Source organism: Mirounga leonina, unplaced genomic scaffold, assembly GCF_011800145.1.
Source record: "Mirounga leonina isolate KUSES-001 unplaced genomic scaffold, KU_Mleo_1.0 Mir_180, whole genome shotgun sequence".
Taxonomy (NCBI): Eukaryota; Metazoa; Chordata; class Mammalia; order Carnivora; family Phocidae; genus Mirounga; species Mirounga leonina.
Genome location: NW_023270469.1, coordinates 35,222,345 through 35,248,917, shown reverse-complemented (window position 1 = coordinate 35,248,917; position 26,573 = coordinate 35,222,345). Strand labels below are relative to the sequence as shown.

At 36.3% G+C, this 26,573-nt stretch overlaps 1 protein-coding gene across 5 annotated transcripts in view; it reads left to right on the top strand.

Moving 5' to 3' along the window:
* Positions 1 to 26,573, top strand: part of PHKB (phosphorylase kinase regulatory subunit beta) — a 314,667-nt gene that overhangs the window by 268,705 nt on the left and 19,389 nt on the right. For 4 of the 5 annotated variants that reach the window (XM_035025274.1, XM_035025278.1, XM_035025275.1 and 1 more), the window contains 8 exons: positions 1,227 to 1,309; positions 1,513 to 1,603; positions 6,577 to 6,638; positions 6,725 to 6,887; positions 8,043 to 8,124; positions 10,014 to 10,071; positions 12,650 to 12,740; positions 15,587 to 15,789. In XM_035025274.1, coding sequence (XP_034881165.1) covers positions 1,227 to 1,309; positions 1,513 to 1,603; positions 6,577 to 6,638; positions 6,725 to 6,887; positions 8,043 to 8,124; positions 10,014 to 10,071; positions 12,650 to 12,740; positions 15,587 to 15,789 — 833 coding nt within the window. Of the gene's footprint in view, positions 1 to 1,226; positions 1,310 to 1,512; positions 1,604 to 6,576; positions 6,639 to 6,724; positions 6,888 to 8,042; positions 8,125 to 10,013; positions 10,072 to 11,196; positions 11,288 to 12,649; positions 12,741 to 15,586; positions 15,790 to 26,573 lie in introns of all 5 variants that reach the window. The other variant, XM_035025277.1, reaches the window with a different exon arrangement.

The following is a 26,573-nucleotide window of genomic DNA, read 5'->3' as shown; positions in this document are numbered from 1 at the left end:
TTTGCTTGATAGGCCATTCTACAAATGGAATGAAAAGATACAGTTTATAAAGCAGAGGGGAAACCATTTGGAAACCATGTTCATATGACAGCAGTAGTTTATCTCTTTTTGAAAAAAAGTTGAATTAGCAAAATAATTTTATTTATGAAGAATGTCAAGTAAAACTTCAACTAACTCATAACATCTAGTCAGTTAAAATCTCCTCCACTCCCTTTTCCATTTGCAGAGAAGAGAAGCTTAGAGTCATGGTTTAGAGCATGAAGTCTGGAGCCAGATTACATTTGTTAAGATCTTGGCTCTACTGTCTATTTACCAGCTGTGTGATCTTGGGCAAGTTACTTAAGTTCTCTGTGTCTCTCTTTTCTCATCTGTATAACTGAATAATAATAGGGATATTCTGAGAATTAAATGAGTTAATGTATATAAAACACACAGAATAGTACTTGACATATGGTGAAGTGTTATGTAAGTCTTTGATATGATGACAATGATGATGACAAGAGTAGAAATTGAGTCAAAAAAGAACTCTCTCCACATTTCTGATGGTCTGTATAGATTCAGTCTAGTTTCTTCTACCTGCTGTAATAAATGCACAGTAATGTGGGATGAGGATTAATCTTCTGGATGACAACCCTGGATTGATTTTTCCTCCCTGGCACCATTTTTTTTTCTTCTTTAAGTATTTATTTTAATTCTAGTTAGTTAACATACAGTGTTATATTAGTTTCAGTTGTAGAATATAGTGATTCAACAATTCCATACATCACCTGGTGCTCATTGCGACAAGTGCACGCCTTAATCCCCATCACCCATTTCATCCTCCTACCCACCACCCCTCTGGTAACTATCAGTTTGTTCTCTATAGTTAATATTTCTTGGTTTGTCTCTCTCTCTCTCTCTCTCTTTTTTCCTCCAGGGACCATTCTTAAACTATATTCATTAGGCCACCAGAAAAGAAGCAGGCTTAAAATATATGTAATCTGATTACTTTTAAGAACAAAGTTTGAAATCAATAAAGTTTTAAACTTAACTTTGTATATATTCATACTTGTATATATGTTTGTATCAGAATATTTCTACCCCTGTAGTTTATATTATCCAGGGTTTGACTGTGAATTATCTTCATATATCAGAGTTTTGTTGGCTCTTTGCCACAAATGGTTAAACATCCTGATTGGCTCAGATACAGTGCCATTTCATTCTGCCTCATTCTTATGTTTTGATAGAATGCACTACAGTTCATTAAGCAATACTGGAAAATGCATGGACGTCCACTTTTCCTTGTTCTCATCCGGGAAGACAATATACGGTAGGTTGATAAAAGAAGTGAGGTGCACCCATCTCACCCCCTTTAACATTATGAACCCTTTAGAAGCAGGGCCTCCTACTTTTTTTATGTCTCTGTCAGCATGTGGCAGAGAGACTTGCATATGTGAAGGATATTTAGTATTAAACTTTTTATTTCTCATTCTGTTATTAATAATGCACCTTTTGTTTGTTTATATTTTTTAGAGGTAGCCGATTCAACCCCATATTAGATATGTTAGCATCCTTTAAAAAGGGAATAGTTGGAGGAGTCAAAGTTCATGTTGATCGTCTACAGGTAATATTTTGAATTTCAGTGTGTTTCTGTTTCAGGATAATTAATACACAGATATATATGATACACAGCTGTATTTCTTAATATATGTTCTGTTTAAGGTTTTTGTCTTAAGAGTTTATTCCTTGCCTTCCTATTCCTGTTGTAACCATCCTGTTTATTTTTTTCCCTTCAGTCTTGTGCTTGGACAATTGCAGTGGTTTCCCAACCAGAATTTTAGACTTTAATACCTCATCTCCAACCTCTGTTTTGCAGTTGAGGAAGCTGGGGTCCAGAGTGGTGAAGTGACCTGCCTAACTCCCTGGTCCGAGATACCTAACTCCCTGGTCCAGTGTTCTTTTCCCTGCTTCACAGTAACATCCAATCTGGAGATGATCGTTGTTTGATTCAGGACCTCACAACATTATCTTCATAACTCCTAAATGACAGAAGCCCCTTGTGGTTCCGTATTAGCCAGAACAGCCTCCCCACCCACAGTTATCTTCTACTAAACACTCTTTGTGCTTCAGCCAATACAAGTTAATTACTGTATTCTGACTTTGTGAGGTTCTGCCCCTCTGCTCATGCCATTTCCTCTATCTGGAATATCCTTCATTCTTTCAAGATGTCTGCACTTTAAAATCTTACCAAACTTTAGGGCCAGTTCTGCAAAATCACCTAGACCAAATATAACACCACTCTTCTGGAACATCCTTTTATGACCTTTAACATGAACTGCTCAGACTGTAGTCTGTCATGGACTTGAGTGCCTTATTTTCTACAAAAAATTTTGATTATCTCATAGAGTCTTTCATGTAGCAGTTTCTCAATATTGAGTAAGAAATAGGAAAATTTATAGAGGGAGCTAGGTAGGTAAATGTTACAAATGGCATGTTTACATACTCATTCCACTAGTGCTTGTGTTTTGTATACTTGATTGTTTTTTATCTAAATTTTTTATCTTTTCCCCCTTATTTTCTGTCACTTTCTGTTGCTATTCTATTGTCTTTTTGTCATGCTTTCTGGAAAAATTTCTTACATATTTATCATGCAGCTTCTCTGTTAAGTTTTATATTTTGGCTATCATGTTTTTAATTCTCCCTTTTCATAGTATCATGTTCTTATCTTCTGGATATTATTTTTTATCTTTCTAAGATTATTTACTTGAGAGTTTTTGAAATTTTCTTCTTGCCTGATCTCTTTCAGGTTTCTTTTCTGTTTTTTGTGCTCAGTCTTTCATGTTGGAGGCATTTGTCAGATGTGTGGTAATCTTTAGCTATCCATTCACTTTTAAGAATGAAAGAATAAGTTTATTGGAAGCTCTGTGTTTGGTAACAAGGATTCTTGTCATGATGATGTCATTTATCAGGTAATCTGGTAGCAAGGGCTCTTTCTGTTGGGGGAAATCCCAGGTGCAATATCTGGAGTTTTTTTCTCCTAGGCCCTTCATTTTCCAAAATAAACATCTAACCTCCTGCCTGAAGAACATACGTTTTGCTTTCATATCCTGAGTACAGGGTTGGGGAAGGAGCCAGGGGGTCCCACTGTGTCTCCTGCTCTCTGCTGTGCCCTATACCCTCCCTTGAGTACAGAGTCTTTCACCAGAGAATAAGCTTCTTTTCATCTTGCAAAACTACACTTATTAAACAACAACCCCACATCACCCCACCCTAGCCTTTGTCTTCTCTTTAATATAGTAAATGAAAATGACACCTATATGCTTCTCTTTTTATTTCAAGCCCTTTCAAATTTCTTTAGCCCATGTTCCACAGTCTTTCTCATCACTGGGCCTCAACTTCCCTTCCTTCCTCATCACCCAGGATCTTTCCATGCAGCTCATTCCCAGCCCTGCTTTCCACTCCCCAAGTATACTGAATACTTTCAAAATCCCTGAATGTAATTGGAATTTTTTTCCTGCTCATGCTGTTATTCTATTCTAGAGTTGCCTTTCTCTCTTTTTTTTCCCTTCTAAATAATTTTATAATTTAGGTCAATGTCACCTCTTTAGTGAAGTCTCAAAGTTTGGAATTAATTTCTCATTCCAATGTGTTTCTGTGGCATTTTGCTTGAACTTTTGCTATAGTTCTTAATTTAAGTGTAGCTAGTTTCTTGTGTCTGCTTCTCTCTGTGGATTGAAAACTTTTTCAGGCCAAGCTTGAGTCATCTCTGAATTCCCAGAGTGCTCTGCTCACTACTATACTCTCTTAGGAAAGGTATGAATATTGGTTCATTGATTCAACATATGTTGATTGAGCTCCCTCTCTAGGCACTGGAGATAAAGTGGTGAAAAAAATATACAAGGTCCCTGATCTCATGGGACTTATTCTAGTGGGGGAACCAAACCAAAAACAAAGCCAGGGAGCAATGCAGAATGATAGGATGGAGTGCAGTCTCAGGTAGGATGTTCAGCTGGAAAGGAACTTGGTGGGATATAATTAAGTATCACAGAGCAGGATACCAATATTATATTTCATCTGACATATATATAACAATGTTAAGTCATTTAATTACCATGAGAAGTAAAGTATTAATGGCTAGTAAATTAATCATAAGTGTAATATTTTTTATAAAACTAATTTAGGAGCCTCTCTTAACCAACTGAATTTTTTTTTATCAAATGCTCTAGAGACTATTAATGGAATTTAGCATTTGCCTATTAACATTTACCATATGGGCTTAATCAGTATATGGAGTGGGTAGGCTAATAATAGAAAATATTAAATCAAAATTATTTTTCTTATGTTTTCAGTATTAGCTATTAGATTTGGGCATCAAATAATTCTTGACTCTTCTCTTTCTTTCATATCCCACATTATTACAATCCATTATCAATTCTGGTTTTCTCTACCCTCAGATTATATCCAGAATCTAACCACTTCCCATCATCTAACACTAACATCACAGCTCAGGTTACCATCATGCCTCGCCTAGGTTTTTACAGCAGTCTCCAAAATTCCTACTGGCCATAAGACAGTTAGCATCTTCGTACTCTACCTGGTCATAAGGCAGTTAGATTATGTCACATATCATAAGCCTTTACTGACTTTCTCACTCATACAAAATGAAAACAAGCCAAAGTCCTTCCAGTGGTCTTTACACTGTCCATGATCTGGACTTTTTTTTTCTGACTTCATCTCCTACCACTCTGTCCTGTCTACTTTATTCCAACCACACTCTTCTCCTTACTGCTCCTGAAACACACCAGGTATGCTTCTGCTTCAGGAACTTTGCACTTGCTGTTCCCTCAGCCCCGCACATTCTTCCTTAAGATCCATATTGTTGACTACAGTCCTTCCTTCAGCCTCCGCTTACATGTCACTGTATGAGAAAAGTCTTTTCTGATTGCCTGTATAAAATGGCAAACCTGCCTCCTCCTACTCTCCTGCCCCAACACTTCTCATCCCCTACCTTTCTTATTTCTACTCTGTACTTAACATCATCTGACATAACATACTTAGTTTTTTGTTTGTTTATATTGTCTTCTTCCTACACACAGCTAAGGTCAATTTCAAGAGGGCAAGGATTTTGTGTATTTTATTCTTGCTATATCCTTAATACCTAGCAGAGTGCCTGGAATATGGTAGGTGTTCAATGAATATTTGTCTAACAAATCAACCAGAGAGCAAGATGTGTAGATCTCAGCCTGAATCTTAGGAAATACCACTCAGCGGACTTTTATTATGCTCAACACTGCTCTCTACCTAGGCACAGACTGCTCTCAGACCTTGACTGTTGCTGCCACATGAAAATATGCAGATTGGTTGCATGTTTGGCCTTCCTCACTCAAACTCTGAAAGGACGCTTTAGTATGATTGCTGGTAATATGTCTCTCCTGACATTTGTAGTAGGTATTTGTTGATGATCTACTTTGTTTATGAGTTTCTACTAGAGGAGAAGGCAGCACAACTCTGGGTGGTTAGCCAACAAGTGCAACATTTCCTGTGTCATGTTGCTTCCTATTTGAAAAAAACAGTGAGAAAATTGAGAAAGTAATACATGTAAGACAGTTTTGATTGAAGAATTGCCTTATTTTTAAAATAATAATTTATGGGTTTTTTTATGCAGTACATTTCTCAGTTTTATCTGACAGTTCATCAGATAATTAGAAGTGACACATATTGCTAAAAAACCATTGTGGGTTATCATTCATTTATGCTCTTCACTGTGAACCACTGACGAATAAAAACTGTGTTTGAGTTTGGCCTTATTTAGTGTGCTAACCTATAATCAGGAACTAATGAAAAATAAAATGACCAGATATGGGTTGCCAGAATGTAGAGAAGGACTGGCCTCAGTAATCAACAACTTCCTGACCCTGAAAAACAGAGACTTGGCAGAGTATCCCATAACTGGATAGCCCTGAAATAGATCATGGTAACAGAATCCAACGTGCAATTTCACATCATCTTTTCTCAAGACAGTTTTAGTATTCCTTGTTTTTTAATTTCAAACTATTTTTAACATATTAATAGGTACTGAATTTTAATTCTAGCTTAAAAATAAATGCCCACAATTCTCAGAACAGAGAGAAAATACAGTTCATCTCATGTTGACTTTCCTATTTATTATGACCCATGAACTTGTAGCATGATTTATATGTTCTTTTTAAGAGGGTTTTGTTGTATATGCAAACCTGATTTTAGAATGCTCATTTAAGAAATTAAGAATTGTGTGGGGTGCCTGGGTGGCTCAGTTGGTTAAGCGACTGCCTTCGGCTCAGGTCATGATCCTGGAGTCCCAGGATCGAGTCCCACATCAGGCTGCCTGTTCAGCAGGGAGTCTGCTTCTCTCTCTGACCCTCTCCCTCTCGTGCTCTCTCTCTCATTCTCTCTCTCTCAAATAAATAAATAAAATCTTAAAAAAAAAAAATTGTGAATTGTGTGTACTTTTTAAAGTAAACTTTTTGAGTATTACATACTTACAGAAACATATATACACAGATCATAAGGGTATGGCTTCATGAATTTAAGAGTTGTGAATTTTTTCTCACATTTCAGACACTAATATCTGGAGCTGTAGTAGAACAACTTGACTTCCTACGAATCAGTGACACAGAAGAGTAAGTCCCTTTGGGTTAGTATTGGAAAAGCAGGAAACTAGAATTAGAAATGCAGGAAATCTGAAACTTTTTCTTTTAATTTCTAGGCTTCCAGAATTTAAGAGTTTTGAGGAACTAGAACTTCCAAAACATTCAAAAGTCAAACGACAAAGCAGTACCTCCAGTGCTCCTGAACTAAAACAGCAACCAGATATCGCCATTACTGAATGGAAGAACAAGTCCACCCACGAAATTCTTCAAAAACTGAATGTGAGGAAGATGTAATTCCCACATGGCTCTGAGTGAGGTTGGCAGAGCAGGAATTTTCAGGGCCAAGCCATATTTCTTTTGTCCTCTCAGAGAAGGTAGATGGAAGTGCCTGGAGGAAGAGGTAGACGGCCTCTCCATGGTAGAGGCACCAATGAGAGGTTGTTCTCATGGTCTAACATTAGCGTGGATGTCTTAAAGATGCTTAAGAAGTGTGGATGATTTGGGTTGCCTTGGGTATGAAGGAATTATATGAGCCATTTAAGAAGTTATGTCAGGAATAGTTGCCTTTGGGATCTCTGGACTTCTCATTTAGTACTCTCCCATCCTTTTCCCAACTTGGATCTTCTGTCTTATCCCTGTGTTTAGGTCTTAATGCTTGCTTTAAGTCTCTCCAGTCACTGAGGAAAGCAATCCTATGACCACATTCATATGAATATTATGTTAACAACCTAATACTTTACCTTCCTTAAGATTATTTGCATTTTAAAAGAGGTGGGGTGAGAGTGGGGTATAGTACTTATCCAAGGAAATGAAACTGTAATGATAGAACTAAAACACAATGACATCTTGTTGGGCCGTATCACAATTTTGAGCATGTAGGTTGAATATATATCCTACCAGACATCTTCTGTCCTTGTTATTGATTGACATTATCTATAGATCTCCATAAACATGAGTATGATATGGTAAGCATAAAGCACAAAGCACGGTGCCATAATGTATAAAAAGCAGTCTACACATGTCCCCTCCTTTTATCTATCTCCTCATAACAGGTTGATAGCAACATGGTTTTTCATTTATGAATAAGCAAAGTCAAAAGGGGTGTTCTCAGAGTGGCAGAATCAAATATTAATCAAGTATTAATGCTTGTAGACAATATATTTTCTATCCATTGGTTATCTTATTTCCTGGAAGATTCAATTATTAAATACTGTATCAGGAAGCCAACCTGTCTACTCTCTGTCTCCAAGATACCTAAGATAAGGAGTTGTTTAATGTCATCTAATGCTTGGTAGTATATCAGTAACATTTTATTTTTCTTTAATTATGTAGCAGATTTCCTCTCTGCATCATGTGGTTGCCTGATTAGTTACTCCCTATGATAACTTTTGTACCCATTTTATTCCAGTTACTCACTGTGATTTGTATTTTTAGGACTGCAGTTGTCTGGCTAGCCAAGCCATCCTGCTGGGTATACTGCTCAAAAGAGAAGGCCCCAACTTCATCACCAGGGAAGGTAAGTATACATGTCTAAGATAACATTTTTAAATAGTGAGACCTCTCTATTCTTGAACATATAGCAAATATACATAATGAATGTATACTAAAATAAGTTATTTTATCCTCCATTAAACCTTTTTTTAACCTTTAAATGGAAAATGTTTACTCATACCCCCTAGAGTGGAATAGACTGATGTATGAACTCCTAAATTACTTTCATGCAGTAATGCTTGATTGTTTCTCTGATTGTCTGAATGGTCTTAGAGCCTTGATTCTGCCTGTGACTGTTAACCTCTGATGACTCTTTAATAGTTCTTTATTGACAGTTTCTTTTTCCAGTTTTATTTCCTGAATGTTTTTAAGAACAATATTGAATCATGATAGCTATAAAAATTAGCTCCCTCATGGTCTGCAGCAGCCAGTGGAACATGGCATTTAATAGAATTGTGCTCTAAACATTGTTAACAAAAATAAATCATTTCTAATCATGTCTTCTCTGCATTAAGGATGCAACCCAATTACCCTTGAAATCCACACTTGTATGTTGAGGCACTCTAATTAATCCTTGAATTCTCCATCATGGCCTGCTTCTAGTGTTTTATTATATAGAATAATATAGAATATATTTCAAGATACTCAAAGTTTTTGGCTCATCTGAAAGTCCTCTGTTAAGAGGGGCATGTTGATTTGTTTAGGATTAGAGATTGAGTCAGGATTCTAAACAGCAATGTAATTAATAAGATTTATAGTTTTAGTAGTGAACTAAACATAATTGTTTATTCAAATAAGGTCTACTTAGTTTTTACATTATTGTAGCTAAGAGATAAACTTCTTGAAATATTATATACGTCAGCTGAATAGTCCTAATTTTCTTAACTGATTAAAGGCAGAAAAACTTTAAGCAAATTTCAAACAGAATCCCTCATGTTTCTAATTAACTTGTTTCTAATTTCTAATTCTAATCTTGAAACTATAAGCAGAATCCCAATTATATTGAGGACATTCATTGAAATTTATACTTTAACTAAAACAATAGGATTTTTAAAAAGCAAACGTTTTAATAGGAACCTAGAATGCAGAATGGTTATTTTAGTAGTGCTTTAAAATAAAACAAAGTTTATATAAAATAGTTTATAATGAAAATGCTGAATTATTTTTTCAACTATTTTTATAAATAGGAATAATACTCATCTTTTGCTTATTTAAAAGACTAAGTTTTTAAATCTGTAAAATCTTATGATACAATGAAAATCATAAGCATCTACAGAATCTGAATGTAATTTTATCCAATTTGTTATAAAGCTATAAAAATAAATTCATGGTAAAATGAATTGTTCTCTCCCCATGTTTCCTTTTTGCTACTCTGTCCTGTCACCATCATTAATTTATTGACAAGCTAGTCACAAAGCCAGACCACATGTAAATTGTGGCCAAAGAATGAAGCCCAGTGGTGTCTTTTGAGGACTATTATGTATGGGAATGATCATGCACATAATAGAGTCTCCATAAACTTTCATGGGACAAATAAATGAATAATCATATATATTCAGAATCTGCAGTACTTGCTCAATTTGCTGTATTCTGTTTATTTTCTGTGCTAATTAATATTATTTGTTAAAAACTTAGATTGTATGTTAATTAGGAAAACAATAAATTTCAAGAAATAAAGTACTCACCAAAATCATATACTCAAACTAAATAGTAATTATGGCTGGGACATTCACACTATATATTGGGTTACATGTTTAAATATGTCAGGGAGTTCAGAAGACTAATGGGTGTGGGTGTATTAACTCTAGTGGAACAAAATGAAATTCAAGAGTGGTTTTTTAAAAGAGAATAATTGTTATTCATTTAATTAAAAGGGTTTTTTTTTCAACAAAGACTCTATTATCCAATGTCTAGGTACCGTTTCTGATCACATTGAGAGAGTCTATAGAAGAGCTGGCAGCAAAAAGCTTTGGTTCGTATTAGTGTCTTTGTCACTGTGTTTTATTTTTTGTGTTGTCATATTTAAAGGCATAAAGATAATGGCCAATCGTAAAGACGGTTATTTATCCTAATTTTTACTTTTAAACTCCAAGGTTACGGCCATGATTCTGTCTACTTTCTAAGGATCTTTCTACATTCCATTATATTGTGGCTCTCCCAAGATACTAAAAGTAATGTCTGGGAATAAGGACCTCCATAGGAATAGAACCTGGAGAGAGTATTCACTGGAATGATATGCTAATGACTCTTTCCTACACTGCACCTCCTCCATCCCAGCAAGGTGCTTTAGGTTCTACTTTGTATTCAGGAAATCTGTTCTGTTATTATAGAAGGCCATGAAAAGAGACCAATGGTTCATTTAATCATAAGCAAAAATAATAGAAGGCAGTTCTCTCACCACTTAAGTTGAATGAATCCCAGTGATTGTAGTTGCTTCATGTAAAATAACTAATATATTCTGCAGAAGTAGTCTCTCAGGGGTTGAAAAAAAAATAGGGCAAGTTGAGATAAAATTGTTTCAGTTCACAATGGGGTAGATATGCCTAAATGCATAGCCCTCTGTACTTTGAAGCAGTTCTAGCCATTTTACTAGCAGAATCTAACATTTTGAAAGTAAGAATACAAGTATTTTTTAAATGACCCATTATTATCTCATTTTGGAAAAAAAAATATATATCCAGCGCTCTTAACCTCAATGAGCCTCAGGTTTCTAATCTCTAAAATAAAGGGATTTGACAAGACAATCTCTTAGCGGTATTTCAACTCTGTGATTTATAGGAAATATATCATTCCAACCCAGAAGAAGTAATATAATAATCCTCTGGCTAAATCTCAAATTTGCACTGTAAATTCTCAGCACAGTAAGGCATGCAAGGCAATAGATGTTGCTTTTCAGCCAGTATGTTTCAAATGTGGTCTATAGTCTAGTTTTTTGCTAAGTGAACCTGTTTTTGCTTTATGTTATTATACTTGGATTTTAGATAAAGCATTAACTAGTAGATATTTAGAGTGCTGACTCTTATGTTTTAAAAGTATAAACTCTTGGAAGTTTATTTACTGTATTTTCCCTTTTATGGCTTTCCACTGACACACTCAGGTTGGCGGTACGCTACGGGGCTGCCTTTGCCCAGAAATTTTCTTCCTCTATAGCCCCACACATTACTACTTTTCTGGTACATGGGAAACAGGTAACATACACAGAATGTGGAAAAATTCAAGCTGCTTGAAACGTGTGGGCTTATTTGTATTCTGAGGGTTAAGTATGTCTTTTTGTCTTAAAGTGTGTGGGTGAAAGCTTCTCTAAAAGTAGGAAGTGTTTGTTTCACTAACTTTACCAGTTATTGACTTAATTTTCTACTAGTCCATCTATGTTAGGATTAAGGAATATAGATACTTTTTTTTTTTAAAGATTTTATTTATTTATTTGACAGAGAGAGACACAGCGAGAGAGGGAACACAAGCAGAGGGAGTGGGAGAGGGAGAAGCAGGCTTCCCGCGGAGCAGGGAGCCCGATGCAGGGCTCGATCCCAGGACTCTGGAATCATGACCTGAGCCGAAGGCAGACGCTTAATGACTGAGCCACCCAGGTGCCCCGGAATATAGATACTTTTTATAAGTCAGCTTCCATGGATATCCTGAAATAGAGGAAAACAGTTTTAAAGATTTTTTTTTTTTTTTTTTTGACAGAGAGAGATAGCGAGAGCAGGAACACAAGCAGGGGGAGTGGGAGAGGGAGAAGCAGGCTTCCTGCCGAGCAGGGAGCCCGATGTGGGACTCGATTCCAGGACCCTGGGATCATGACCTGAGCCGAAGGCAGATGCTTAACGACTGAGCCACCCAGGCACCCGAGGAAAACAGTTTGAAACCTACATTTTCATTTTATTTTCTTCCGCTAAAAGTTCCACATGAATTTTACTTTTGAGGGAAAAAAATGTCTTATGTATTGCATGTGCCATGCTTTAAAAAAATCTGTTCCCTCTAGAATCTGAGACTCTTTCAGAAATGTAAAAATAGCAGTGTGAATTCCTTCCTCCAACATTCTGGCTCTATCAAGAAAAAAAAAAATGCTGGTATTTCATTATATCACTTCCTAAAATTGAGTACTAAGCGAGTCCCCAAATCTAGGAATTTGGTTATCTAGGCACCAAAAGAAACATGATTCAAAGTGGTTATAGGAATAGATGACATTTACCAGTGACAGACTTAATAATGAATTTTTTAATGCAAAATCAGAATACTCAATTCCTCCTCCTACTCTACTCCCCATCAAAGGGATGGTTAGGCTCCTTTTTCTTTCTTTTTAAATTGACAATGGCATGAATAATGCTGGTAGCAGAGGTGAGGATTAGGGATCCCTCCCTAATTCTGGATGGTCCTACAGTCTGGGAGACTTCAGATATGAGGTCCAGTGTCTTAGGCTCAGTATTTCCTCCAAATTATTACGTAAGGACCTAATTGTGCACATTTTTCAATCTCCCCATCAGGGGCCCCATTCATTCATCATCTTTTAGATTTGTCAACCTCTGGCGTGCTCTCTTCTTTGCCCCCAGGTCGGTTGTGCGCTGTGCAGCAAGTCTTTTAAGTAAACTAGTGGACAGCCTGGCCCCATCCATTACTAATGTTTTAGTGCAGGGCAAACAGGTAAGTATCCGATTTTCAGACTCTCACTCAGTCACATCACAAAAGCTTCTGGATCGGACTCTTGCTTTTAAATCTGGCAAGCCTCAGTGTCCTAGGCCTCTCAACCATATTAACAATGGCTCAGGCATTTCTACAGAAGGCTCCTACAGAAGCAAAACCTAGTCTTAAAGATGCACAGTTACTAAGTAGACCACCCCTTTTTCCTGCTGTACCTTAGAGCTCTGATTTTCAACTCCTGTGTTGAGATCAGTGAAGATGCTGACCCAGAAAATGGAATAATACCAACTAAAGTACTCCAGACAGGTTTAGGATAGGCAGGGCAAAGATAGGTGAATAGTGAAGGGCACATTTTTCCTTCTACTCAACATGAAATTCTTCTCACCCTTAGAAATGCTTTGACTCCCCAGATCTTTAACCCTTTAGGCCACCTCTCCCTGTAGCTCCTCCCCTCCCACAAGGACCAGCTCTTGTTAGTTCCTCCTCACAGCTGTCTCCAGTTAGCAATGGTCCCTCTCTCCACTGGGTTCTCATAACAGGCCTGTGACACTTCTCACGATCTGCCCTGGATCCCAATTCATTTCAAAGTGTGTCTCTCTACCCCAGGATAGGCTGTGAACCCCTGGAAGTCAGGGCCCAGGTCTTGTCCAGCACCTGTCTCAGCATGGGGTCTGACTTGGAGTAGGCACTTGATGAATGTAGCTTGAATTGAGCCTGTGCATGTGGGTATGCAGAGTGGGATGTGGCTGCTCATTTTTTGTTTTGTTTTCCATAAGCTCTAATTACCTGGCTGAATCATCATCTGGTTGGAATGAAAACCTGTTTGCTTTCTTTCTCTTCTTTGGGAATATGTGTGCTTTATCATGCTTTCCTGACAGTTGACCTAAGGATATAATAAGCTTTAATAATATGAAATACTTTAACCCTCCTTAATAGAATCAGCCCATTGATCATATTTCAGGGCTCTTAATTCATTAAAATTGTAATTTCATCTCTTGACATCCAGCTTGAAATGTTAGGATAGTAAGTTATTTTATCTTGTAGTATTTATTAACAATGAAAAAAATGTATTAATTAAAAACTCCTGAGAAAAAGTTAAATCACTTTTCACATATGTTATTTTCTCTGTTTTCTCCACATTAAGAGGTAGAATTGTCATCCTCATTCATCAGCTATATAGACCAAGGTACAGGAAGTACCTTATCCATTGCCCTTCCTCACCACAGTCCTTACCTCCAGCCACAGTCTCGTATTGTTGCCCTGGACCGAGTCACCTCTAGGAGAAAGTAAATGGGCTTTGGGAAGCTATCTTTCCTTGGATTTTAGGCCCCTGTAGTATATCTGAAAATATAGTTAATTCTACTACATATGAGTATATGAGATTTTAGAGATCTTTGAGGTCATGGTACCTGACACTTGGAGAGGGGTGGGTTAAGGTTAGTCATGTCCATTCTGTGCATTATATGGAGGGGACTTGCAACCTGTGATCCTGAGACTCTGCTCCCCATATCCTAGAGGCCTTGGAGCCTGCCCTGAGGCTGTGGCTGGATCATTGCCTGCCAGACCAGCACATCTCCCAGGGAAACATTTACAGAGCTGAGTAAGCCTGGGAGGCTGACAGCTCCATTTCAGGTGCATGAAGTCCCTTCACAGACTGCATCTTACCCCTTTACAAAAAAGAAATGAGGATGGAACATTAAAAGTTTTTTCACTCATTTATGAAATGCTGCCCTGAGAACTGAAGTTAATACTATTTCTACAAAGTACTTTCAGATCACCTCAAGCTCTCTGGAATGAAATAGTGGTTTAGTCATCATCACTTCCAGAGGCAGTGATGTGCCTTCTGTTTGTTTTCTTCTTTACACACTGACATTTTAATAAAAGTAATCGTACTTGGACTACCTGGTTGGTACCACTTGTGATATAATAAACCAGCAGTTCTCAGTTTTCACTTCATCACAAAGTTGGGGCAAAAGGCCTCATGTTCTGCTCTCTCCCCTCATCTCAGAAAGCACAAGGGCTCTTTGATATGCTCTTCATTTTCCTGCCTCTTATAATTGTGCACTTGTCCATAGAAGAGAGAGGAAGGGGGTAATCAGGAGGAAAGAGGGGGTGCAGACTTCTCTGGGAGGCAGGATGCCAAGGACAGAGGAGAGAGATGCAGAGTATTCCTCTTTACCAGTTTCAGCAGCACTCTCTGCTTTGAGTTTTTGTTGTCATTTCCCTCTGTGCTTTCTCATTTCCTAGGCTTGTGGGCAGCCTCGTTTATCCCCCTCCACAGGTGCGAGATAGATCAACAAGTATCTTAATACTCACTAGGTGCCTAGCCCTATGCTGAGATAAGTGGGGGCTACACTAGAACTATATGACCTCGCATCTGCCTTTGAAAAGGTTATAGTGTTGTTAAAGAACAAAAGTTCCACATGAGAAACTATAAAAGAAGTGAAAAATATACTCTCAAATACTAAATTGTGTAGACTGTGCAGTAAAGTAAAACTATCCAATGTATTTTGGTTTCTCTGGAGAGTTTCTAGTACTAAAGTCATTCAGAATAATTTTCTCTTAATAGTTATTTATATTCCTTCCCTACTTTTATCCACTCACCTTCACTTCCCTAACTGGGGCCCTTACCTGCCCTTATATTTTAGACCAGACTGTGAACCATCATGAACCCTAGTGGGAGTCATGCTTTGAAAGCCATTTTAAATAAATAGCAGGAACAGTTATTCTACCTAATTCCCTAGCTCTCGTAGAGTAATTTCAACCTGCCAGTCATCCTGAGCCTTGAATATTTTCTCTTATCTTTTAGTTGCTAGGAAATTTTTGCAATAAAATTCTGCCACTTATAGGTAACTCTGGGTGCCTTTGGGCATGAAGAAGAGGTTATCTCTAATCCTTTGTCTCCAAGAGTGATTAAGAACATCATCTATTACAAGTGTAATACCCATGATGAGAGGGAGGCGGTCATTCAGCAAGAACTGGTCATCCATATTGGCTGGATCATCTCCAATAACCCTGAGTTATTCAGTGGCATGCTGAAAATACGAATTGGGTGAGTAAAGTGCTTTGCATTTGCATAAAGAGTTGTCCTCCAACAGACATGGCCTGCCCCAGGCCTGGTGGGTATCTAGGAAAGCACATCTTTACCCAGAGTAATAGAGGCAACATCTGGTGGTGTGAAGAAATAAATACCTGTGGCCTGAAAGAATCTTCCTGTTTTTTAAATTTCCATGTTAGACATAATGAAGTAACACTGTTCTCTGATGAAATCGAACTCCAAGGATTTAAACAAATGCATCATGTTTTTAAAAAACAAAAAACAAAAAAATACCACTAAGCATTAGTACTTGTAAAAATTCCTGTAAATAAAATGGATAAGCCTTAAGAGAAGAATGATTTTCAGTAAAACTGGGTATCAGGAAGACACACTGAAGTAAAAATTTTTGTCTTTTTCAGAATATTCTACTGCATCCATTTTCTACCAGAATCTGATTTTTAATCATTAAAATCTTAAGTGTTCTGTTTGAAGGAGAAATTAAAAGTAAGGGTCTGGTGATCTTGAATCTTCTTAATCGAGAATTTTGTGAGGCAGCATGGTCAGGCAGCCTGACTAGGCTCTGGCATTCAGCAGAACTGAGTGTAAGTCCTGGCTGCCACTTACCACTTTAGTGACCTGGGATAAATGACTGAGCCTCTCCAGCCTCACCTTCATACCAGGCTCATTGTTTTATGTGAGATGGAATGAGAGAATGTGTTTTAAAAACCTGCCACAACCAAAGTATAAATATTTCTTTTCTTTAATGTTTTTTTGATTATCACATACATGAATACCTATCTATAAGAATCAAACAATACTGAAGTATATAGAGTAATCTAATATATGGCCAATTTGCGGAGGGGGCTGTTCCTCTAGTGTTTAAAAAGAATAGTGAGACTGTCAGGCACAAATATATGTGAGTGTGTGAGTATGAATAAGTGTATAGCATGCTGGTGATATAATTGGATCATTAGTATCTTTACTATTTCTGTTCTACTTGATCCTCAGTTTTTGGTAAAAAGTCTTAAAAATTTCTCATTTTAATTATGGATTTGTCTCCTCGCATTTTTTTTCCAGTTTTGTTTTGTATATTTTAAAGTTTTTTTGTCCATGTTACTTTATAATTTTAACAATATATCTTCTTTTGTGCCATTTATTTTCTACTTGAATTCATTTAAAAGTATTTTTTTAATTTCAAACATCTACAAAATTATAGCAACTAGTATAATAAAGCCTCTGTGCCCATACTTTCACTCAGCTTCAACAATATCATCCTATGGCCAATTTTATTTCACTCCTACCCTCCCAATTACTTACCCCACCCAAACCCCTTCCAGGTTTAAAGCAAATCCATCATATCTCATCTGTAAATACTTGAGTGTGTATCTCTAAGAGACAAAGACTTTTTAAAAACATAACCATGATACTATTACAATACATAAAATATACCAAATCATTTTCTGTCTGATATTATTCCCATGCCTGCTTTCTTCTGTCATTATTAGCTTAATATACTGTCTTCTCTCTCTTTACCTTTAATGTTCTTTTTTCATTTAGTATAGGTATATCTTTTATATTCAGCATCTATGCTGTATTTATTTTTGAGATTATCTTTTCATAGAAATATGTATTTTGTATTTGTGCCATTTCTTTTCTATTTTGACTTATTCATTCCTATCATTTTGTTTTCTCTTTACCATGCTTTCTTTTTGTTATTTTTTTCCTTTCTTCTTTGTGTTGGATTGATTTCCCTCTCATTTCTTAGTTTTAATTTTGTGCATGAGTATGAAGCACTTTATGAAAAACGACTGCCCAGTTTTTCCTTGAAAAAATTACATGTAAAAAAACTAGTTGCTTATTTGGCAGTATCTGCATACCTCTTGATTCAACAATTCTCATTCTAGGAATTTAGACATGTTTTATAGCAGTCTTCATTTCAGCAGTGTTTGAAATAATGAAACCTTGGGAACAACCTAGATATCCATCAGCAGGACATAATAGTTTAAATAAATTATTATAGCCAGACAGTAAAATGCTGTTCAGCCGTTACATAACAAGAGAAAGTCTATACTGACATTTATAAATATCCAAGATAAATTAAGTGAAAAAATAACTAAGTTGCAAATGTATTGTTCTATTTTTTAATAAGAGAACAATAATAATACTATACATATATATATAATGTATGTATGGGAAAATATCTGAAAAATAAACATAAAATTGGTGTTAGTTATTTTCTCTAGGAGATTTCTACTTATAAGTTATATTTTTCAGTTTTATTTAAAGTTTTGCATGTGAAGTTATTGTTTTTAAACTGTTGGCCTGATTTCAATTCTAATATATTTCAGGTGAATTTCTCACTTTTTCTCCCCTTTCTTTTGATCAAGAATTGAATTCACTCAGCATAGAACTTGACCTTAATTTTTACCCCTTAAAATTGTTCCTTTCGAAGATTTAGAGGTATTCCAAATCAATTATAAGAACTTTGAATCATACCCTGATTTGTTCAGTCTGCTTGCTCTAATATTTTTAACTCCAACCCCTTGACTACATATAAGGATACAGAAATGGGTCTTTCATGTAAGTTGTCTGTAAATGAAAGGAAATGTGATTCTCTGTATCCACACTGGGTATTGAAAGTACTCTATTGTCCCAGGCTCAGGTATTTCTCTGAACCTGACTGAGAAGCAAAGGTTATAACTCTTCCAAAGCACATTCTTTGTAATAAATGTTCCATTCAGAGAGCCTCTTTAAGTGATAGTCATCTTGCAGAGGTTTAAACAAAGTCTTAGAGTAAAAGTTAACAGTTTCCCACAGTTTTACTTCCAATGCTATGTTTTTCAGCCTGTAGTAGTTTTTCCTTTACTGCTTATTCAGCATTTTAGGCTAATTTATGTTCTTCCAAAAGTCCATGGAATTTTCTTTTTTGAATTCAAATCTGACCCGAAATTTCTCTTCATGGAAATGGAATATGTTTAATTTATTCTAAAAATACTTTTCTTCCTATTTGTGTATCTGCTACTCTATATGTTCAATGCCTTCCATGAGAAATAATGTACTTTTTTTTCCTTAAACTGTGCCACCCAGAATAAAAATGTCAGGACAGCAACATGTAACTTAGTATTTAACGATAGCAGAAAACCTCCTAATGAAGATTTGCCATGAAATTTTAATTATTCATTGTCCTGAAACTAATCCTGGAATTAATCGTGGCATTATATTTCCATTGTGAGTATTAACAGTGTCCCAGCCCAACTCATTAATGTGTATATTAGTGTGTATTTTCCTCTCACGTGGGGCTCACAGATTTAGCTCTAAATACTGGTACATTTTCAGTTGGAGAGAAGTCTGTTTTTTTAATAAGGTATAATTTATTTGAGAAATTTACTTCTGCTAAGGATAGGGACTACATCTTATCTTCCTGTCTGTGTCAGGGTCTTGCTCACAAGAGATGTTCAATATAATTTGACAATCAGATTGTTTAATATATAGGTTATAAGCAGGTTCAGATAGCTTGCTTGAGCCAGTGATGGGGAATCTAGGAAAAACAAATGATAGCATGTCTCTGTGCTCATTAGATAAAGAAATAAAGGACTCTTTTACTTTTTTTAAAATTACTTCCTTTCTTTAATTTTTTTCTATTTTTAATTTAAATCCAATTAATTAACATATAGTGTATTATTAGTTTCAGAGGTAGAGTTTAGTGATTCATCAGTTGCATGTAACACCCAGTGCTCATTACATCACGTGCCCTCCTCAATGTCCATCATCCAGTTATCCCATGCCCCCCACACCCCTCCCCTCCAGCAACCCTCAGTTTGTTTCCTATGATTAAGGACTCTTTTACTTTTGATAAATGCAGTTCATTTGGACAAGTCATGTCCTTCAGGAAATTACCAAGTTAAACAATGTCTTGTTTATATGAAAATCCACTTATACATGTAGATGGTAGAAGGATATAGCACTCTTCTCCCTTCATTTATTAATGGAGTGGTACAGTTAATCACATCAGTATGGTACAAGTTGCCTTATCATGGTACCTCTCTAAACAGCATTCCCAATAAGGATCTAAGGGGATATGCATATGAATAACATGGTTATTGCACTCAGAAGTTCACTATGATACACTATTTCCTCCTCCTCTTCCAACATAACCACAAATATGATTTATTGAATGCCTACTATATACTATGCAGTATGCTAAAATACTTCACATATATTATCTGACTTAATCGATTCAACAACTTTGAGGTAGGCACTAGTCCCCCATTTTAAAATCAACTAATCAAGATTCAGAAAGCTTAGATGACCTGTCTTAGTCAAACCAGTATGTCAAAGTGGGATCCAAACCCAGATTCTGCCTGACTTCAAAGTTCTTGTTCTTTGATCCTAAGCACTTTATGTATGTTTTCACTTATGTAAACTGTTGCTGTTTTCTCAGGGGAACAGACATTGCTGTTTTCCTAAATCCTTATGACCTTTAAGGTCTCTTCTACATGATTTCAACTTATGACCCATTTTGTATTCAAGTATTCATGTAACAACTATGATGTGCATTGGCTCCAGATGGTTTTCATCTTTTGTTTATCACCCCTTTAATCTGGCATTAGTAGTGTTTAGCACTATACAGTGCAAGGCACACCAAGGAGCCTGAAGAGTTAGAAGTTAACATAAGAAGTGAGATTTTGCCCCTCTATTCATCATGAGACCAAACCAATGGAGATGATTTGGAACTGATTCTAAATTAGCTCCTTGTACACTGCAAGAAATGTATAAAATACTGTGAAAATTTAGCAAAGTAACTTGCCCAAGGTCGAAGACCACAAATCAGGATTTGAACCTAGAGTGAATTTCTCCAGTGTTCATGTTTCCCCAGCCCCTATTCCAGCTCTCTTGTCTATAAAATAGGGAAGCTATCCTTGCTTGGTCTTCCTCATTGGATTGTGAGGATCCTGGGTAAGGAATGTGAAGATGTTTCGTAAAGCTTCAACAGTATTGCCGTGACATTCAGTAATTTGAGGTCCTCTATCATGTGGCTTTTGGAGTATGTATCTTTATACATGCCAGAAATCCCAAGAAGGAGGAACCTCTCCCATCCATCACACATTCTCTCTCTCTCTCTCTCTCTCTCTCATCTTCCAGTCCTAGGCTTGCAAAGACCTTCTGCTCCCATAAGATATGAGGGATACCTAGAGGTATCCCTTTCTGCCATGGTTGTTTCTCCTTGAGAACCCAATGCAGTGATCCCCAAGCATTTCATGCAAAACCTTAACTCAAAATCCCTTTTGGATGCTCTGCTGCCATGTAACATGGTCTCACCCCTCCATCACTTGATCATCCCTCATGAAATACTTGGCAAACCCTCCAAAATCCCCTTATTCCTGTGCCCATAGTGCTCTTCGACCACATTAACAGAAAGGTTTCGGAACCTTGGTTCTAGTCTAGGGATATCAGGCAACACTAGAGAAGTACAATTATCATGTCTCTGAAAAGGAAAAAGATATTTTTGTATCTTTTTAATATATTTTTATTGCACTTTATCCTTAATCAATTTTACTCAGATCTCAGCTCCCTAAGTGAAAGGTTTCCTTGCATGTTAGTTTACTGCCAGCTGCAGAAACGTACTTATATGTTTCTTTACAAGAATTTACCTTAAGTTAGTCCCTAGAAGGTTTTAATTTAATGATGAGCAAAGTATTCATTTATAGGGTCCTTGAATGTCAAATTTCTTATACACTGTTGAACTTGTTTCCCCTCTAAATCACCCCTTTGTGTATTACAGTGATTGCAGCATGATTTTAAAAGAAAGGGGGGGGTGTTATAGAAAACATTATTTTTTTACTTCTTTAAAGGTTAATTAAAGCATTTCAGACTCATTCATATCTAACTTTTTCCTATTGTTTCTCTTGTTGATTGTGAATAAAGAGATGGATAGTTCAGTCAGCTTTTAATACCATATTCCTCCTGAAATGCCAACATTCACTAGGCTGAATGGACATAAGAAATAAGAATGTTTGTTTTAGTCATGGTACCTTTACCCAGAGTTCCTCCGCACTATGTGTGCTTTTATCTCTCTGTTTTAACCTTTGTCTCTGAGGTTTTTGGGTTTTTAAAATTTATTTATTTACATCACCGCTGCCTCAGTTGCTTTAAATCAATGCTACCATGTTTCTTTTCTCTTTTTTCCAAGGTTAATTCTGCCAGTGCAGTTTCTCAACATTACTGCTATCAGGCACTCCTGTGAACAAAATTAACCTGCTCACAGGAATGGTATTCTAGTCTGATAATGATTTGATTTGCTATCTCATTATTGATTTGTGCTCCAGCTTTCATGTTGAAATAGATCAAGTTCCTGACAGGCCCATTACTGTAAAGACCTCCAATCAACTGCTTTCTGCTCTAGGTCTGTCAGTCACGCTTTAGTGGGAGACCACCCCTGAGGATATATGTTATCAGGTCTTTTTTATCTCTGCTTTTCATACTGCCAGGACATCCTCTGTAAGCAATTATGCTTCGGACATGTCTTGTCTTCTGATGCCCACAACTGGGTCTGTGGATCACACATCTGATGCTTAGAGAAGGCCATTGGTGTCATAGGTACTAGACTTGCACATTGCTTGTGCAGTAAAAGAAAGGAGGAGGTAATTAGAGGTCTGAGTTCATTAGCATGGCTTGATACTCATTCAAAGGTCTTTGTTTTTGACATTTGATATGAGGTGAGGAAGTGAGATGATGGAGCTCTCCTACCTCTATTCTGATTATTTCAGGGGTAGAGTGAGTGAGTCATTGTTCTCCAGTTACCAGACAGGAAGCTCGGTTTGCCTTATCAAATTATCACCCTCTCTGTATTAATACGAATCAAGCAAAAAAGTCCCTTCCTGCCCAATTTTCCCATCTCCTCTTATATGGCTTAGTAAATGCTTGCAGAGAGTTATACATTCACTTGTTTAACAGCAAACTTGGCAAACACTTCTTAGTATCTTCAAATTGGCTCAAAATAACTATTTTTAAAGTTGCTATGAATCAGAGGCATGTTTTCAGAAAGTGTCAGCTGTCCTGGTTTACCAGTGATGTCAGATTTCCATGTACTTTATTGTATATTTCACTCCTTGATTGGGGCATGTTGGAAAGAAAAATACCAATACATACACAATATGTTTACTAACCTCACAACAAGAGAGTTGAAGGATAAGGTTATCCCTAGGACTATATAGGAATACTACCCCACCTTTTCATACTTTCCCAGCAGTGCTGAGGACTTCATTGTCCTCAAGTCAAACCTTGATACACATGAAGGTTGATCTGGTCAGTCGTGTGTATCTGCCACTTTCTCATTTGCTTATTGGCAAGTAGAGCATGTCCCTGGTTCTTTAGACAGACTGAATCTATACGGATGTGGTCCAAGGATAACCTTCATTCTTTTGACCTTTTTTGCTTGCTTGCTTTTTCTTTCCCCATTTTGCATTAACTGCTTTTACATCGAAATTTTCAAATAAGATTTGATGACTTTGTCAGCGGGAATGAGGGTAGGAAGTGAGATATTCTCATGCAAAGAAATTAATGCCCTTTTATATTAGTAGTTCTAAAAATGGATTAAATGTCTTTGAATTTTTTAACTGTGTTTCTCACTTGGTAATTTACATTCTCTGTCTCTGACTGCTGTATAGTATTTTATGTCTAAGACTTTTGCTGGTTTTTTAGTCCTTTGAAGAATTCCGAGCTAAAAAGATTAGTTTGGCCAACATTTTTGAATGAATAAATGTATTTTAATAATCTGGCAGATAAGTTATATTCATTTGTGCTAGAATGTGTGAAAAACAGTCACCTTCTTTCTTTGGTGACTGTTGAGTACAATGTTTTCTATAATTTGGCTCACAGAACTACTGAGATTTTGTGAACAGAAGGAAAAAACCTGAGGGAAATTTTTAGATCTCCAACTATCTTTATTTATGTTACTAAAGATTTTAAAAGGTAAATGTGATAAATAATGTTCAGTTTTAATAACTCAAGTTTTGGAGGACTTTAGAAAGTTAGTTTTTTTTTAAATTTTAAAGTTATTTATTTTAGAAGGGGACACCTCCTGAAGTGGATTTGGCCCTTGCTTAAGTAACTCCAAGACTTCAGTGTAAAAATTGTATTACCTTTCTCCGACCTGAATCTCAGAGGTCAAATAAAAGGAGTTTGCTAACAAATAAGTCAATCAGAGAAAGACATGTATCATATGACCTCACTGATATGAGGAATTCTTAATCTCAGGAAACAAACTGAGGGTTGCTGGAGTTGGGGGTGGGGTGGGAGGGATGGGGTGGCTGGGTGATAGACACTGGGGAGGGTATGTGCTATGATGAGCGCTGTGAATTGCGCAAGACTTTGAATCACAGATCTGTACCTCTGGAACAAATAATGCAATACATGTTAAGAAAAAAAAAAAGAAGATAGCAGGAGGGGAAGAATGAAGAGGAGGAAATCGGAGGGGGAGACAAACCATGAGAGACGATGGACTCTGAAAAACAAACTGAGGGTTCTAGAGGGGAGGGGGGTGGGAGGATGGGTTAGCCTGGTGATGGGTATTAAAGAGGGCACGTTCTGCATGGAGCACTGGGTGTTATGCACAAACAATGAATCATGGAACACTACATCAAAAACTAATGATGTAATGTATGGTGATTAACATAACAATAAAAATTTTTAAAAAGGAGTTTGCTAACATTTTTTATGACTCTGTAATTTCAAAAGCTTTTTAACATACATTGTCTTATTTGTTCCTCAAAATAATTCCATAAAATGAGCTGAACAAGTAATAGTGATATTCCCATTTGAAAAATAATTTGCCAATGGGACACAGTTGGTGACAGAATTGATATTTAAGCCTATCTTTATTGTTTTTGCTTTTCATCATAAAAAATTTAAATGTTTAATAATAGAATAATTTGGTAAATACCCATGTGCCCATTATTAAAATGGGTATAGGCAATTGTTAGCAATTTACATTTGCTATATTTGCTTCATCTTTCTTTTTTCTTTTTGGCTGTAGATTATACAGCAAATTCCAGATATTTTTACTTTTACTCCTCAATATTTTAATAAGTATATATATCTTAAAAAGGACATTTTCTTAATAATCACAATACCATTACCACACCCAACAAAATTAGCAGTAATTCCTTAATATCACCTAATACCCAGTTCTTATTCAGATTTCTGTGGTTGTCCCCAAAAGAACTTAAAAAAAAAAAAAAATAGGATCCCAAACAAGGCCCACATGTGGCATTTGTTATGTCCAGAATAGGGCCCCTAACCCCTACTTTTCTTTTCATGCCATTGACTTGTTGAGACCAAAAGGCAGGTCTTTAGATTTTTAATTTGATGTTCTTTCTTTTATACTAAGTTGCCTCAAATGTAAATGTTAAATAAAGAAAGAAAATAATAGAGGACAATTATAACCTGTAAAATTAAAAACGTTTTTTTTTTAATTTAAAGAGAGGTCCATGGAGCAGTTTATTATAACTGAAATATTATTTTAACAGCTAATTTCATAAGCAACTTTAACATCAAAGCATCCGAAGTAACTATATCCTTGTGGCTTTTAAGCTGATATAACATTTTGTTTATTTTGTTGTTTGTAAATGCTTTTTTGTCATCTTTATTGTTCTTACTAGTGAGCAACTATTAAATATTTATTATGTACTATCAACAGTAATAGTAGTAATAATAATAAATTATTATATTCTGTCCTTGTTTATCTTTCATGCATCTCAGTGCAATTAACTGGTAGACTAGTTAAATTCCTAACTGCCAGAAATGACAACAACAAAGAATACGGCAGAGGATAGGAAAAAGAACTGAGAGTTGCTTTAGCAGATGGCAGTGAGAATGGAGCAGTCATAAAACAGGGACATTTGCCTTGTGGCGTGTGGGCTGGCCCAGCAGGCAGGGACATACGCCAGGGTTATATCACCTGGGCTCAGCTGGGAAGGCTTCACGCTTTTCTTATTCTTTTCCTCTGAGAGACATTAAAGGTATCCCGTGAGGATGCATCAGTGTTGTTTTGCAAAGCAGCCTTGGCAGAAAGAAGGACTTTAATCTTTTGATTATTTCCACCCAACTTTTTCATCCTCTATACCTGCAATAGCCTTGTAGCTTGTCTTTCAAAGTGTATCAGGACAAAGATAATGACATATTTGAGTGCAGTAACTTAGGCACTTTAAATCTTCACTGCTGTAACTAGATGTTTCTCCCAGTGGATTGGCTACACAGCTTCCCTTTGGGAGACAAAGTATCATGGGTGAGTGAAGGCACATTCTTTCTAGGTGCTGAGCTGCATTGTCTGTTTTTTATTCAGTGTTCACCGAAGGATTTAAGGATAAAGTTTGGGAATCTGCTGTGTAAAGCTAATTCCCTAGCTCTTCCTAATGGTGTATAGAGTTCTGGTCCCCTAAGGCACGGTATTATTTCCATTGTTTTCCTTGGTTTGCATAACTAGTTTATCTAAGTTCTTTCCTCAGAATACAGTAAATGAAAGAAATGAAAGTGTAAAAATACTTATTAAAAACTTCTTAAATTAAAAAGTGAAATAATTTACATATGAAATAATCAAATATTTTACCTTGGAAAATACAAGGCACACAAGTAGTATTCCAGTTGCCTAAGTAATTATATTAAAGCTTCTTCTGCAGTAAAAGTAATTATTTTATGAACAGCATTTATCTATTAAAGAATAGATTCTTTAAGAATAGGTACATGAACAGCATTTAAATATCTGTAAAGGAGATTCTTTTGAAATCTATTGGTTAAAGTAC